Source organism: Natator depressus, chromosome 21, assembly GCF_965152275.1.
Source record: "Natator depressus isolate rNatDep1 chromosome 21, rNatDep2.hap1, whole genome shotgun sequence".
Taxonomy (NCBI): Eukaryota; Metazoa; Chordata; order Testudines; family Cheloniidae; genus Natator; species Natator depressus.
The window spans coordinates 9,659,202-9,676,389 of record NC_134254.1 but is presented as its reverse complement, the minus strand read 5'-3'; the positions used below and the strand labels follow the sequence as shown (position 1 = coordinate 9,676,389).

At 49.1% G+C, this 17,188-nt stretch overlaps 1 protein-coding gene across 1 annotated transcript in view; it reads left to right on the top strand.

Annotated features, from left to right (window-relative positions):
* Nucleotides 1-3,138: 3,138 nt before the first annotated feature.
* BAK1 (BCL2 antagonist/killer 1) overlaps nucleotides 3,139-17,188 on the top strand; it is a 36,698-nt gene continuing 22,648 nt past the window's right edge. The window contains exons 1-2 of the mRNA XM_074936133.1: nucleotides 3,139-3,277; nucleotides 13,936-14,061. Of these exons, the coding sequence (XP_074792234.1) occupies nucleotides 13,974-14,061 (88 nt within the window). The 5' untranslated portion in view covers nucleotides 3,139-3,277; nucleotides 13,936-13,973. The remainder of the gene's footprint in view (nucleotides 3,278-13,935; nucleotides 14,062-17,188) is intronic.

Genomic DNA, 17,188 nt, shown 5'->3' with positions numbered 1-17,188 from the left:
ACATGCACGGCCAAGAGCTCTTCTTGTACAGAACGTCACCAGGTTCAATCATCGCTGGTGTTTGCAGTCTGTTGCCATCCAATCTTTAAGTTTCAGCCATTTTCAGCTTTGCTTTTCTTTTTTTCAAACACACACACGTGACTTTATGGACTACACCCATGGCATTGTCACCATTGCAGGCGAACTTCTGTGGTCCCTCTCAAGGGCTTCAACTTAAAGGTTTCTGGCTCCCAGCCATTACCCCTCTTGGGCAGAGACCTGTGTCTCACTCCCTCTGGACCCGAGGTTTTAAGGCTGCAATGGTCCCTATCTTCTACACTGTGATATCCCCAGCAAGCCAGTCTGCCGAAAAAGGCCAGCACCCGTGCGTTCCTTTCCCTCCAAGGGCTGGGACCAGTGTATTGCCTGCAGTTACAAGGTACCACACAGCTCCTTCTGAGCAAACACATTTGTTGTCAAGGTGGAAGCATTACAGAGAAAGCATTTCAAAACAAGTAAAGAAGCTACATGCATGCTAAAAGCCTACCAGAGATCAGCCCCAAATCCAACCAAGGGCCCTGGTGGTTGGTGTCGGTCCTTCAAGCCCCACAAATGGGTTTTCCCTGTGGTTAGAAGTTCATATCAGTCTTTAGATCAGGGACCAGAATGAAGCCCTCGGTTTAAGTCCTTTCTTTACCTGGTGGTCCCTGGAGAACCCCATTTGAACCAGAATATATGAGCGTCCCTAGGAGGCAGTACCTCTCTGGGGTGTTATAATCTCAGTGATTTGCCGGAATCATCTCCTACTGTTTTCACTTGGTGGGGCAGCTGTGGCCCACCATGATACATAAACTGCTCATACACTTAATACAATATGATCTCCCCAAGTTATTGCAGGAAGTTGCCGTATCTGTCACAGCCACTGTACAGGCTTTTAGCTACTAGCTATTTGTATTGAGGTAGCACCTAAAACAGTGGCTCTGAACCTTTCCAGACTGCAGTATCCCTTTCGAGAGTCTGATTTGTCTTGCGTACCCTCAAGTTTCACTTCATTTAAAAACTACTTGTTTACAAAATCAGACATAAAAATACAGAAGTGTCACAGCACGCTAGTTCTGAAAAATTGCTGCCTTTCTCATTTTTACCATATCATTATAAAACAAATCATTTGGAATATAAATATTGTGCTTACATTTCAGTGTATAGTATATAGAGCAGTATAAACAAATCATTGTCTGTATGAAATTTTAGTTTGTACTGACCTCGCTAGTGCTGTTTATGCAGCCTGTTGTAAAACTAGGCAAATATCTGGATGAGTCGATGTACCCCCTGGAAGGGGTATGCATGTACCCCTGGTTGAGAACCGCTGACCTAGAGGCCCCAGCCATGATCCGGGCCCTGTTCTGCTAGGTGCCTATGAATATATATGGGAAAAAGTCTAGCAACCATATCACTCCCCAAACTCTGTCCCTTCCAACAGCTTCCTGATATTCCTCAGGTTCACAGCAAACTCACCCTCCAAGATTTCAACTCCCCTACTCTTTGCTCCTCTTTTCTCTACCTCCTCCCCATCCACAACTGGGGACACTCTTTCACTGGTGTTGTCTTCTCACCTCCCTCCAGTCCCTTGCATTCTTGTCCACTTAGCACACTCTCACATCCAGGGGCAAGTGTGGTCCCAGGAAGTCCATGCAGAGCCAAGATAGGAATCACCGAAGTGTAGGACTGGAATGACTCAAATAGGTTATCTAACCCAGCCCCCTGCACTCAAGGCAGGATTTAGGCTATGTCTACATTACAGCCTATCTCGGCATAATTTATGTCACTCAGGGGTGTGAATAAACCACTCTTGTGCACAGTGCTATGTCGGCAGGAGATCTTCTCCAGCCACCATAGCTTCTGCCGGTCGTGGAAGTGGTTTCTTCATCCTGACGGGAGAGCTCTCCCGTCGGCATACAGCATCTTCATCCCATGTGGCGCATGTGTAGACATGGCCTAAGTAATAACTAGACCACTCCTGACAGGTGTTTGTCTAACCCAAACTTCATTGCACCGCGACCCCCTTCTGACAACGAAGTTATTACATGACCTTGGGGGTGGGGGGGTGCAGACCGAGCCTCGCCACCCTGGGTGGGGGTGGAGCTTGGGTTTCAGCTCCAGCCCTGGGTCCCAGCAAGTCCAATACTGGCCATGTCCACCCCATTAAAATGGGGTCACGACCCAATTTTGGGTCCTGACTCAGAGAACCCCTGCTCTAACCTGCTCTTAAAAAACTCCAATTGCAGAGAATCCACCACCTCCCTAGGCAATTTGTTCCAGTGCTTAACCACCCTGACAGGAAGTACTTTTTCCTAATGTCCAACCTAAACCTCCCTTGCTGCAATTTAAGGCCATTGCTTGTTGTCCTATCCTCAGAGGTAAATGAGAACAATTTTTCACCCTCCTCCTTGGAACAACCTTTTACATACTTGAAAACGGTTATCATGTCCCGTCCCCCCCTCAGACTTCTCCTCTCCAAACCAAACAACCCCCATTTTTTCGCGCTTTCCTTGTAGGTCACGTTTTCTAGATCTTTAATCGTTTTTGTCGCTCTCCTCTGGACTTTCTCCCATTTGTCCACATCCTTCCAGAAATGTGGTGCCCAGACCTGGATACTCCAACAGAGGCCTTATCAGTGCGGAGTAGAGCAGAAGAATTGCTTCTCCTCTTTTGATGCATGGGAGGGATAGCTCAGTGGTTTGAGCATTGGCCTGCTAAACCCAGAGTTCTGAGCTCAATCCTTGAGGGGGCCATATAGGGATCTGGGGCAAAAAAAATCGGGGATTGGGCCTGCTTTGAGCAGGGGGGTTGGACTAGATGATCTCCTGAGGTCCCTTCCAACGCTGATATTCTATGATACTGTTGTGTTTGCTTTTCCCTGAAGAAAGCTATTTCCCAGAAAGGTTCCTGTGAGCGTAGTGGCTGATTCAGCCCCCTTCCCGTGTCCCAAATCCGCACGGCCACGGTGGAAGGAGCTCTGGAAGGACTCAGTGAGCAGCTTTGGGCGAGAAGGAGCCTCTAGAGGGAGCTGAAGCGGTCTCCCGATTTGCATCTATGGTCGATTCGTTTTCTCCACTCCTTCCTTTCGCATGCAATCGGTGTCCCCCCCCCCACACCCCTTTCCTAGGGCGAGGAAGCCGGCGCAGAAGCGGGCAGGGAAGCCGGGGAGGATGAACTAGCGCGCAGGGGCCGCTCCAGCCGCATCGGCCCCGCTCTGAGCGCTGCCAGGCTCCGGTGCAGAGACGGGAGGAAGAATTGGGTGAGGACGAGCCGCGCGGGCGCTTCCTCCCCTCTCCCAGCCCAGCGCCCCGGGGCGCAGCATCCCAGCCGCGAGCGGGACAAAGGGGAAGGGAGGGGTCCAGCGAGCTGGCGGCCGCTGGGGTTGGGACACCGCAGCTCCCGGGATGGGGCAGGGCTCGCGGCGCCTGTTTCCCCGGGGGGGGGGGCACAGGACTAAAGCAACAGCTGCGATCTGCAGGAATCCAGCCCCTGGCGCCTAGGAGCTTGCGTGGCGAGGGTGCAGGGCTCCCCCGTGGGGGGGGGGGCACTCAGGCGCAGCCCCGAGGCCAGTGACAGCTCTGGGGGCATCACTGGCAGGTCCTGCTGGTTTGGTTTGGGGGGGGGGTGTCACATGGGCGGGCGGTGGGGAGAAGTGATTAGCCCAGGGGTCTGGAAAACAGGCACGCCAAGCTGGTCCAGTTGCACCGTGGGCGAGTCGCCGCCCGTCTCCGGGCCTCCATTTCCCCACCTATAAAATGGGGCTAATGCCACTTGACGAGCTCCCCTGGGGTTGTGAGGGTTAACTAGAAAGGGCTTGGGAATGTACAGTGCTCTGTCACTGGTCAGGACAATTAAGGGCCCTAATCATAGACGTGTAGGACTGGAAGGGCCCTTGAAAAATCATCTAGTCCAGTCCCTTGCATTCATGGCAGGACTGCATAATAACTAGACCATTCCTGACAGGTATTTGTCTAACTTGTTCTTTAAAATCTCCAATGGCGGGGCTTCCACAACCTCCCAGGGAAATTTGTTCCAGTGCTTAACCACCCTGACAGTTTGGAAGTTTTTCCTGATATCCAACCTAAACCTCCCTTGCTGCAATTTAGGCCCATTGCTTCTTGTCCTGTCCTCAGAGGTTAACAAAATATGCTTGAATTAGGCATATGAGCAGATGAGTTAATACCATTCAAGTACTTAATGTTAAATGTGTAAATAAGTATTTGCAGGATCAGGGCCAAAGATTTCACTGTAAGTTGACTGCCAGAAGAGGGGGCGTGGAACCCCTTTGTTAAAATATATTCTCCAGTGTTTTATAGTCATGCCAAAACACGACAACCTACAGCAGTGAATCAGGACAGCCCTACAGTGTTTTCTTATAAAACAAGTAAATGAAGGTGGATTAAAGGCTTAAATACACCCGAACGATTTTTGGATTTGGATTGGGATGCGTTTCTGGGTTAATGCTGCAGAAATCTGCAGTCCCCTGGCTCACCGTGTCTCTGCAGCCGCGGGCACTGTCTTCCCAGGCTGACTTACCAGACATAACTAGTCACGTGTATGGTTTTGAAATTAATGAATCATTTCAGCACCTTCCCAGGTGGCAGTGCGGGGGGGCCCCCAGCTGCACGGGCCAGCAGCACTCTCTGTTTGGCCTGTGCGTGCAGACAGGAAGGGAGCAGAGGGGGCAGATGTGTGGCTTTCTGTCAGAGCAGGTCGTAAAGGGGAATGGGGAAGTTGTTGGGGTGGTTACTTCTCTGGGGTCAGGAGCTATGGAGCCTGGTGACCCTAGTTTGCCAGCCCTGTGGCTGTGAGTTGTGCTTCCCGGAATAATATTAGCAGTAGGAGTATTCATTTGTAATGCAGCATTGCCCCGAGGCCCAGGGTGTTAGGTGCTGTACATACACACACACACACTGCATGCAAGTGTTTAGTTACCGTCCTGCCCGCTGTGCATCCAGTGGTGGAATTTGCCCCAAGTTCCTTTGTGTGGGCTAAGGCCTTGCCTAGAACATGTTTCCTTCGGGAGATATGTATGCACTTCCTGAAACAGCATCAGACTGTACAACACACGAATGGCAGTTATATTGCTCCCACAGAAGAGGGTGAGCCGGCTTCTGCTCAGAGCTACAGCTGCTACTCAGAGTCTCTCTGCCTCTCCTTCCCCTTCTGTGCTTCTGCGGATCCCCCCTTTGCCCCGTGATATGCAATGTTTTCCCACCTCCATGCTGGCCTTTCTCCTCGACACAGGGCCAGTGCCTGAATTTCCACATCACCTTTTATTGAGGTGGGTGGGGAAGCCTCTGACGGGATTTGGTCTCAGGGAAAGGTGCTGAGTGGGTTTGGCGGATGGGAAGGCAAGTGAGGGACATGCGCTCCAGGAAGAACAGGAAACTCACCCGAAACCTTTAAGCAAAGTGGAGGAGCGGGAGGGGAAATGCACTCAAGGCAAAGGTCTGTTTTAGTCGGCAATAAAGATAAGCTGCTTTGCCATCTCTGAGGTGCTGCTACGCCCACATGTCACTGTGGCTTTAACCCTTCGTGAAGGTGAGGCCTGGGTGAGCTGGGAGGTGATTAATACCTCGGTAGTAGATGAAGGCTAAACACAGCTCCTAGCAAACCAGAATCCTGGGGAAGCTGGCATAGGCGGCGAGTTATATGAGCCCGTGGTGCCCGGGCTTCACCAATATTCAGGAATGTGGGCCCGGCTCCACCATTGTTTGGGCTAATATTTAATCAGAGCCATCCCGTCCATAGGACGGACCGGGGCAACTGCCCCGGGCCCTGCGCTTTGGGGGGCCCCAAGCTTCAGGGGCAGCCTGGGAGGTTAACAGGGGGCCTGGGGCCAGCAGCAGCAACTGACCCGGCCCCAGCCCACCCCCCTCCACCCCCATTCCGCCCCTTCCCCCCGCCCCTGCCTCGCCTCTTTCTGGCTTCTGCCCTCCTCCCCCGAGCAACATCGGGAGCCGGCGTGGCGGAGTGGGCTGGGGCCGGGTCGCTTGCTGCTGCTGGCGGCAGGCCCCCAGCTATCCCCCCAGGCGGCCCTGGACCCCGCATCCCCCTGAAGCATGGGGCTTCCCAAAGTGCAGGGCCCAAGGGGGTTGCCCAAGTCAGTCCTATGGATGGGACAGCTCTGCTTGGACCCGTTCTGGGCACCACTAAAAATTATACAAACCTGGTGCCCATGGATGCTGGGGGAATCGTACTCTCAGCCCCCCCACCCCGTTCCTGGCCTCTTTGGGCCACAAGGTGACTGAAGCCCTTGTTCCTGGGAGCCTAGGGACCTCTTGAAAACGTGGGTGGCAGGTCCTCCTCTACTCTTTCTCAGGGCCATAGGGATTGGTCCCCATTAGATTGGTCCGACTCCAGATTAGCTTGGAAGTGGTCAAACGTGGAAGGAGAGGAGGCTCTTCTGGTGCTTGGCACCCTGGTCAGCCTAAGATCTCGTTCAGATCTTAATCCGTTCCTCTTTGCTGCCATTGGGGAAGATGCGCATTAGCAGCAGTTGGCCGTGGATTGGTGTTTCGAATGGGTGAGGGGCAGGTGGTAGTTCCCGATGAGTTTGAGAAATGTGACTTACACACCCCTGCACGACTTGACTTTAGAGTGGAAGAGAAGGGATTTGTGTAAGAAATGTCATGTGATGGGAAAAGCCCCTCCCCCCCCCCAAAAAAAAAAGAAACTGAAATTTTCCCTTCTTAGAAATGATAAGCAGAAGAGGAACCAGCTTGACAAAAGGGGCTCACTTCCTTGTAGGTTTTGCAAAGGGTAAACATGAAAAATAAGAGCAAACAACTGCGTCATGAACCCAGAAATAGCATCAGCGAGGACAAGCTGAGACTAAGAATCTTTCAGATGCAGAAACCTGCTCTACACTAGAAGAATTCCCCCTTGCCAATGGTGGGTGTTGGCAATGACTACAGCTGGACGGGTACTAAACATAACTGAGCTGCAAGGATGGACAAGGATGACGAGTGTTCAGGACCGGGCTAGAAACTGTGGTTAAGACTTGCACCAAGCAAGCTGCAGGTGTTACCAGTGGTGGGTCACCCTTCGAATATGGCCAGATCCACCAACCAGCAAGCCCCTACCCTTGCACCTGAACCAGAGTGACTTACAAATAAACAAAGGGGTCCCTTCCAGCTCTGCTTTTCTGTGATTCGGTATTTAAAGTTAAACCAATCTGGAGTGAGCGCAGCAGTTGGGTGTCCATTAGGTTCGATTCATTGACTTCAGTTGGCCTACATAGATTTGTACCAGCTGATGATCTGGTCCTTTGTTCTTTCCAAGTCCTGTTATTTTTATTACCACCGCATCCCTAGGAGGCTGAGTCATGGACTAGAACCCCATTCTGCGAAGTGCGGTACAAACACAGAATGAAAAGATGGTTGAGGAATTTCCCCTCAATTTTTGTTCCTGTAGAATATTAAACTTGGTTTTAAGAAGCCCTGGTCATCACACAGGTGCCAAAGTGCTTTATAAACTCCAGGTAAAATTCCACACTCTGATCAAGCTGTAGTATTATTATGTATTGAGCATTAATGGTGTGCTTTGTTCATAGAGGGAGAGCTGGTCTCTGCTACACGGAGCAGGGAATTTAGAGCAGATCTACATGGGAAGTTATACCAGTGTAAGGTACAGTGTGAATTTACACCCTTATAGTTATACTGGCAAAACTCCCCATGGGGACAGTCTAATTCTGGAGTGAGAGTGGCTTTTTCTGATTTAACTTATGTTGCTTTGGAAGCAGCTAAAGCTATTCCGGAAGAAGACACTTAATTACTCTGGAATTAGAGAGTCCACCCGGGGAGTTACCAGTATAACTATAGCGGGGTAATTATACTGGCATAGTTTTACTGCTCAGTTTCCCAGGTAGACAAGCCCTTACAGTCCAAGTCTCCCCATAGAATCATTGGACTGGAAGGGACCTCGAGAGGTCTTCTAGTCCAGTCCTCTGTACTCAAGGAAGGATTAAGTATCTAGACCATCCCTGACAACCTGTTCTTAAAAATCTCCAATGACGGGGATTCCACAACCTCCCTAGGCAATTTATTCTGGTGCTTAACCACCCTGACAGGTAGGAAGTTTTTCCCATTTTGCAACTGGATCTAAACTGATGGTACATATCTCAAAACAATGCACAAAGGAGGTCAGTTTCATTATCGCTTTTTACAGATGGGGAAACTCCGGCACAGATTGGGGACATGACTTGCCCAAGGTGAATCTGTGGCTGAGTGTGGGATAGAACACAAGTCTCCTAGTTCTGTGCTTTGTCCAATGTACCCTGCCTCTCTTGTACATTGGGTGTTTCATGTATCCTGTGACCTACTGAACCTTTAAACCAGTGAGACTCAGACTGAGGCTCATGAGCCGCACGTGGCTCTTTAATGCATCTCCTGTGGTATTAAATGATACACATGATATTAAAACACCAAGTGATTTAATGATTGACCAGTCAGGAGGCTTTTACTATATTATTAACCAATTGCAGTTGAGGAAATAATAATACTTGGTCGGTCATTTTGCTGTGAGACTATCTAAACTATTTCCCCTGTCCCTCTGTTTAAATATGGATCTATAGTACTAGAGTAACAAATGAATGAATTCACACGACGGTGGCTCTTTTGGGTAATGTTGATTGCTAATGTGGCTCTTGAACCACTGATGTCTGAGCATCACTGCTTTAAACTAAGACCCTTCAGAGGGTGCATGTCTCGGAGTAGCATCCAAGCAGCAACTAATGATGCATGAATCAATGGGAGGATTAGAAGAGGGTGTCCCTCGATACCAGCAGGGTAGAATTGCCGTGACACTCAGTTCTTGCTCAGTAGCAATCTGCCAAGGGGCAGGCACAAGCTGCACCCTGGCCTGGGGTTTCCACTCACCAAGTCCGTCAGGATGTGTCCCCCATTAGCACTAAGGGCAGGTCTACACTACGGAATTACTTCGGTATCACTACATCGCTCAGGGGTGTGAAAAATCCACAGCCCCTGAGCGACGCCGTTATCCCCACCTACGCGGCAGCATAGACAGTGCGATGTCGGTGGCAGATCGTCTCCTGCCCACACAGCTAGCGCCTCTCACAGAGGTGGATTAACTACCCCAATGGCAGAGCTCTCTCCCGTCGGTTTAGCGCAGCTTCATTCAAGCTCTACAGCGGTGCAGCTGCATCAGTGCAGCGTTTTAAGTGTAGACCTGCCCTAAGCTAACTCAGTTTGGAGAGGTGAAACAAGTTACCCATTCAGGGAGCAATGTTAACTGAGAGCCACACAGGAAGTTCTCCTTCCTGCCCTCTTCCAGGAGGGGAAGGAGCGAGGTCTAGACTAGTGGCTCTCCACCTTTCCAGGCGATTGTACCCCTTTCAGGAGTCTGATTTGTCTTGCGTACCCACAAGTTTCACCTCACTTAAAAACGACTTGCTTACAAAATCAGACATAAACACACAAAAGTGTCACAGCACATTAGTACTGAAACATTGCTGACTTTCTCATGTTTACCATATAATTATAAAACAAACCAATTGGAATATAAATATTGTATTTATATTTCAGTGTATAGTGTATAGAGCAGGATAAACAACTCATTGCCTGAATGAAATTTTCCTTTGTACTGACTTTCCTCGGGCTTTTTATGTAGCCTGTTGTAAAACTATGCAAATAGCTGGATGAGTTGATGTGCCCCCGGAAGACCTCTGAGTACCTCCAGGGGTACACGTACCCCTGGTTGGGAACTGCTAGTCTAGACTAGAGCCAGGGAGTCAGGACTGCTGGCTTCTATTCCTCATTCTGCCAGACCCTGTAACCTTGGGCAAATCACTTCCGTCTCTGTGCCTAAGCTTCCCCATCTATAAAAGGGGGATAATGATTCTCACGTGCCCTTGTGAAACACTTTGAGCCCTTCACATGAAAAAGCACGATAAAAGCACCGTATAAACCTTTGTAGAACTGGCTGGGGCGTGAGGGAGGTCACTGAGGGTTTTCCTCACTCAGAAGATGGGAACTCTAAATTCGAAGGCAACCTACTTCATCTCCACCCAAGCTCCAGAGCAGAAACCAGCAGCGGGAGGTTAGTCTCTCAGGATTACAGCCAGATGGCAGAGGATTAGGGAGTCTAACCCTTGTGAGGGGGTGATGAGGCCAGCCCTCCTCCCATGCTGTACTCTGAACCCCAGCTTTAATCCTTCCAACCCCTACACAGCCTTTCCCTTCTCCCTTGCTCTCTTGGAGAAGTGCTGCAAGAGGAACCCCTGGGTCACAATCGAACCACCCTCACTGGGCACATTTGAAGTCGGGGGACGGAGGAGAAAAGAGGGGATAGCGTACAGGAAAGACTATCGTGAGCTGTAGCTCATGAAAGCTTATGCTCAAATACATTTGTTAGTCTCTAAGGTGCCACAAGTCCTCCTTTTCTTTTTGCGAATACAGACTAACAGGGCTGCTACTCTGAAACCAGTCACCCTCCAGGCACAGTCCAAACCTCCGGTTTGTTCCCAAGACACCTAGCAAGGAGTACCTGTCAGCTGGCATTGTCTTCTGAGCATTGAGATGCAAATGAGCATTCAGCAATTTCCTAAGCCCTGTTGATAAGTAAGCTGTGCATTCTTTTAGGTCCCTCCCCCTGCCCCCCACCATTGTCACCTCGTTGTGGTGAATGATGGACAGTATTTCACACCTCTGTTGTTGGACTTCTGCCTCTGGAGACAATATGCTCTAAGGCTTGGAAAACAGAGTGATAGCCCTGGACTGGCTACACTGCGCGGCGTCTAACTGTGGCAGTGCATCATTATCCAACACCTTTAAGGGCTCCAACCAAAACTAATTTAACATGGCTAACCAATACCAGACAGAAATAACCCATATATTATTAATTGAGGTACAACTTACACTAGGCCACACTGCCTTCCCAAATGTTTATCTTCAGCTACTGTACGCCTCAACAACGAGGAGTCCTTGTGGCACCTTAGAGACTAACAAATTTATTTGGGCATAAGCTTTCATGGGCTATAACCCACTTCATCAGATGCATGGAGTGGAAAATACAGTAGAGTAGCTCCATTGAAGACACTGCAACCCTGATTTACAGCCACTGAGAATCTGGTCCAGAAGTGTGTACTAGTGCTGTAGTTCACAAACTTTATTGTTCAAATGACACCGTTGTGAAGAACTGATGTTTGAAGTACCCCGTGCACATTTAATCCTTTTGGTGCCCTATTGGTTTAGGTCTTAATAGCGTTAATTAAGAGACACCTATTCAAATGAGTTTTGTATGTGGCTGGTGGAGATCTGCCTGGGGGAATTAGAAGAGAAGGGAGTTTGGCTAGGGGAGTCCATTTGGGAGGGTTAGAGGACATGAGGTTTAGAGCAGGTTGGGAGTTTTTCACCGAAATGCTGTGATGTTTTCCAACGAAAATGTGTCAGACCCAAGACTTGTCACAGCAACGAACAAGTTTCTAGGTCCAGGATGGAATTTCTGATAAAATTAGGGGGTGGGGTAGGAGCAGGGGTGGGGGGAGGATGGAGGGGGGGAAATCACAAACTTGAACTAGGATTGCCCGTGACCCATCGTGCCCTAACCACTGTGCTCTTGGCTGTTTTAGGGCAGGTGAGTCACTTTTATTTATTTACTGTATTTATTATTTTGAAAACAAGTTCAGTTTGTCTGGGGGAAAGTTCTGAAATCCTGGAAAGATGGAAAAAACCCACTTTCTGCCCAGGTCTAATGAGGTTAGGGTCAGGTGAGGGGGGTGGGGGAGAGTGTGTGTGTGTAAGTAAATAAATGGGCAGGGAAGGCTTAGGCTATGGCTACACTATGAGGCTTTTAGCGGCACTTGCATTGTAGCTGCTGTTGGTCAGCCGGAGAGAGCTCTCCTGCTGACAAAAAACTTCCACCCCCACCTGAGCGGCAGCGGCTTTGTCGGCAGGAGAGCGCTCTTGCAAACGAAGAAGGACGCTTTTCGTCACTAAAACTTTTGTCGTTCGGGTGTGTGTGTTTTAACACCCCGAACAACAAAAGTTTTGCCGACGAAGTGCCAATGTAGACAAAGCCTCAAAGGGGAGCTAGGGAGGTGGGCGAATCTTGGGAAGGCTCCCAGTTCCCTGCCCAGGGAGCTTTGCCGGTCCCACTAAAGACCCTGGCCTCTTAGAAGAATCTTTCTGACAGGCCTTCTGTTGTGGACTCACAACTCTTTCCTCTTGGTTAGGGAATTCCACAACCTGCCTCCTTGGGGTGGGCTGTGACTCGGGCAGGCTCCCCCAGCCCACTAGTCTATGTTCTGGTTCTAGTTCCCATCCCAGGGAGCCTGTCTCCTGACTTGATGCTCCCCTGTAATTCTCCTCTTCAAGCCGTGTGCCTCTCTCCTCCTGGGGGTCACTAACAGCTGGGTTTTATCATGTTAAGGAGGTAGACACCTGATCAGCACCTGCCCCTCCCCGCTTCCTCAATTAGTCTGCTGCTCCCCTGCCTAAAAAGAGCCATGTCATGGAACGGGTTGGCTGGCCGCAGTCCCAGGACTTCCAGGGATAGACAATCCTGATACAGTGTACCACTTCCAACAAGCTCACGTGCCACCAGTGCTGCATGGACCACAGTTTGGAAACCCCTGCACTAGTGGACTGAGCAGGCGACTAGGAACTAGCAGTGTTTTCTTCCCAGCCCTGAAATCGACTCACCATGCAACTGCAGGCAGACCCTCTGCGTGACTCAGTTTCGCCCACTGCAAAAGCTGAGTGAATACCCACCTGGCAGGCAGGTTCATAAAGTGTCGATAATGAGCTGTATACATGCTAAGCATTGTGAGTAGAGATTTGCACTTGCTGTAAAATTTAGGCCTGGGTTTAGGATGGCTGGGCGTTCAGGGATTTGGGTTCTAATGAATTTTTAATTGTAGTTATTTTTTAGGAGGATCTGTGAGATGATGAACAGGAGGAAATAGTAGCTCCAGAATAAAGAGAAATGGGGACCTAATAAGACCGAGGATAGGCACACTGTTTGGGTGCATAGTGCACCTGAGAGGTGAAAACTGTTCCAACCTCTCCTGGGGATACAATGGCCATGTCTACACTAGGGCACTGAACCAGTTCAGTGCATCCAAGCTGTTTGTGCAGAACCATTTTAAGAGCTTGCCCTACATCTGCGCTCGCACCGCTCTAAATCGTTGCGGTTGCAGTGCCTTCTGGGAAACTGTCCCCCAGTTTCTATGGCACAGCTCCCCGAAAGCAATGGATTGCAGCAGATTTTGAAAGGTCACCAGTGCGCTAGAAGTAGGACTGTTGGAACCAGTTGTGGGATGACACCAGTGACGTCCATCCACACTGGGACTAAATGGTACAGACTGGAATGGTAACTCGCCTCGCTGAAGGCAAGTTCAGTCCAGATGGTATCAGATGAGCATGCAGCCCGTGGAGGAGCACCTTTTTGTGTGGTCGTGAGGTGCTTCACAAGAGTGCTAGGGGAACCTCATTGTCTTGAGCATGATAAATTTCCCTCGTGCGACAAGGCCAGGGAGGGAGAGCTGCCAGACTTGTGGGCGTGGGAGTGATCCTGTAGATGAAGGAGGAGCCTGAGGATGTGTTTGAGGGAACTAATGCTATCCAGCCAGAGAGATCGAGGAACCTTGGTGTGGGTGGGGATTTTTGAGAGTGGGATAGGGTGGGGAGGAGCCAGGAGGGTGTCAGATGTGCAGAAATAGGAAGGCGGGAGGCCAAGTGCTCAGAGGAGAAACTCTAGGTGAACTATAGAAGAATTATCTTGGGGCCTAAGACTGTCCCTTGAGGTGTGTAAGGATCCAAGGCCAAAGAACAGACCTTGAGTCTTCAGTTGTCTCCTCTAGCATCACCAGACTGGTCACAGCTTGCAGCTCCCCAGAGCCCTTCACTGAGCAATCCCGGTTCACCCTGCCTACCGTTGTTTCTCCCTCTGCAGGGTAAACCTGATCCCCTCTCCCCAAGCTCCCCTCCACCATGGCCTCTGGGAACAGCAGCGACCCACCGGACCCTCATCGGCGCAGGGGCAGCGAGGGGCGTAGGCAGTCGCTGAGACTCAATTCAGGTAACAAGGTTTCTATTACAAACTCGGGTTTAATGTGTCTCTTTTAAATTCCTTTCTGTTTTGATTATAATTCTTGTATCCTGTCAGGTTCCTTTAAAAAGTGGAGAGGGAGAGGTACATGGGCCGGTCAAGGTTTAATCTCTGGGGACTTGGTTTCAAGTCTGTGGGCAACACCGGCCAAGTCTTTGCTCAGATCAGGACTGAGGTGCACTGGTGGAGCGTGTGTGTGTTTCTGTCACGCGCCCAAGACTGGAATACCAGGGGGCTGCAGGAGAGAAGTGAGATGCACTGGCAGGGGTGTGTGTGTGTGTGTGTGTGTGTGAGAGAGTGAGTGAGTGAGTGAGAGTCCAGGACTGGAATAGCAAAGGGAGCTGCAGGTCAGGATTGAAATGCGTTGGGGGCGGGGGGTGGGGGGGAGGCAGGACTGCAATAGTAGTGGGATGCAGAGGATTGAGGTGCCTTGGCAGAGTGATGGGTGGGAAGCTGGCACAGCTCTTGCTTAGTTTCATTGCCATTATCTCCTCCCATTCCTATAGCCAAATGTACTCCACGTGAAAGAGACCCGCGCCAGGCCAGGCAATGCTTAATGGCTGCGCAGTTGACTTGAGTCTGAGAACGTCAGCTGTTGGGTAAAATTGAACCCTGATGACTTTCCAAAAGGTGGCTTGTCACATCCACAGTAGCAGATTTATGGGGCAAAACATTGAAAATGTTCTGAGAACCGAGACCAAAACAAATCGAAAGGATCTGCTCCTCATGTCTGTCCCAAATGAATAGAATTCCTCGGCACTGCAACCTTTTAAGCATGGGTGACTCTTTAACCTGTTTTACAGGTAGACTTGTAAATAAGCATGAGTCACTGCAGCTCTGTCAATAACACCACTTCAGTAACTACACCTAACTGTTTATGCAGTTCACATCCAGCTCAGAGCTGTTTTACTGTCACGATTATATTATTATTTGCATTGCGGTAGCATCTGGAGGCCCAGCTAGGTTCAGAATCCCATTGTTCTGTGTGCTAGACAAACGCATAATAAGGAAGTCCCTGCCTTACCGAAGTTTGTAAGGTATTAAAATAAAATAAAATAAAATCAAGGCAGTCCTTATGCAGAGCACGCATTGTAGCCAGAGGGATTTTGCTTGAATAAAAATTGTAGAATCAGGCTGTAAACTATAACCACATGTGTTATATACACACACACACACACACACACACACGCAATCTGAGTGGGATTCAGTGTTGGCCTCGCTCTGCTCCCAGTGAAGTCAAGAGGAAACTCTGTCTATATTTACATCCACATATAACTTAGTGTTTGAAATTAACCTAAGTTCCCGTCTCAGGCAAAAACTGCATTGACGTCAATGGAAATGGAGCTATGTGTCTCCCTCAGAGGCATGCTGCAGGGTCGCTGGGTGGATGAAAGTTTTAGTGACTGGTTTGGTTTAATTTTTTGGGTTCTGATTTTCCTCATGGTTCTTTGTCCATTTTTCTTTTACTGTTGATAGGGAGCTAAAGGATTTATCTGCTGCTCAGGAAAAAAAAAACTCCCCCCAGAGGATCATTCTGAATTATTCCTGCACTACCAAATGTCTCTTAGGGCATGATCAGGGCTCCAGCATCCTTGCCTATCCTGGGTTGCTCCTGGCATGTCCCCTATGTTGTAAAAACATCACTGGTTGCTTAAAAAAGGCCCAAGACCTGAACTTGCTACAACTACCAGGTGAAGAAGAGGAACAAGCTAGGAAATATGGAAAGGATCCTGCGTAAATGGGAGCGAGATATTGTACCAGGGAAGAAGGATGGTCCAGTGGTTAGGGCATTAGCCTAGGAGTCCGGAGACCTCGGTTTCATTGCCTGCCCTGCCATAGACTTTGGAAAAGTATTTTAGTCCCTCTGTGTCATAATAGGGTAATACCTAACACAATAGCACTTGCCTATCTCAGAGGGCTGTTGCTAGGATAAATACAGTAAAGACTGTGAGGTGCCCAGATATTATGGTAATAGTGGCTTAGATAGATGAGCTAGAATTAGGTTCTTTTGTGGGCTTGCGAGGATTATATGTGTACTCTTCTTACTCTCATGTCTTTTTTTCTCTCCTCCCTTTTCTTTCAATTCCCCCAAGGAAATGATTGAGGAAAATGTTGTTTGTGTACTATTATTGAGCTCCTCTATGGAGTTCTCAAAGCACTTTACCAAGGAAGGTAAGTATCATTATCCATATTTTACAGCTGGGAAACGGAGACACAAAAGTTTGAGGTGACTTGCCCCAAGGACATTCAGTGAGTGAGTGAATGGCAGAGGTGGGAATAGATCCTAGGTGTCCGGACTCCTAGTCAGCTATGCAATTTGCTGGACCCCATCTAGACAAAGTGGGAATTGTTTCATCTCTTACTGTCCAAAGTTCCTAATTTATGTCTGTCTATTTTAATACTAGCTCAGTAATATACATATAATAATGATTGCAGGATCGGGTCCTTAATTTATATACTTTTTAAGTCTTGGCAATAGGACCTTGCACTGAACGTGAAATGATCTGTATAAATAGTTGTTAATGTGGTATTGTTGTCAGACTTGCAATGACTCAATGACTTCCCCATTTACAAGGCCACCTGCAGAAAGGTTAAAAAGAGATGATGACCTGGTGGTCAAATCAGGGTTAATATTCTCCTGAATTCTACAGGCTTGGGACCAAAACCTGAACAGGATTTTCTATGTTTCTTCCAGCCCTGCAAATCAGATTGCTGACACACCCAATAGGCATGTTCTGTAGGATTTTCCCACCAAGTTATATTTATACTCCATAGATATAAGCAGTGGGAAGTCAAATGAAATAAGGAATATACCCTAAATGAATCAATTCAATTGATGCGCCATCAGGCAGCAGTGTGGAAGATCAAAGCGCCGATCTTGGCTCAAAGGGCTTCTGCAGTCCCATGGCTAAGGTATCACCTTAGATTTGGGGACAGGAGCACCACAGCAGCCCGTAATATGCAACTGGTGCAGCAATCTGTATCTGTAGTTAAGGTCTGGGGAGGCACTGGTGTCTAGGGCTTAAAACAGGAAACCAGGACTCTGCCAAATCCCTGTGGGGCCCCGAGCAAGTCACAGCTCTGTGCAAGGGGTGGC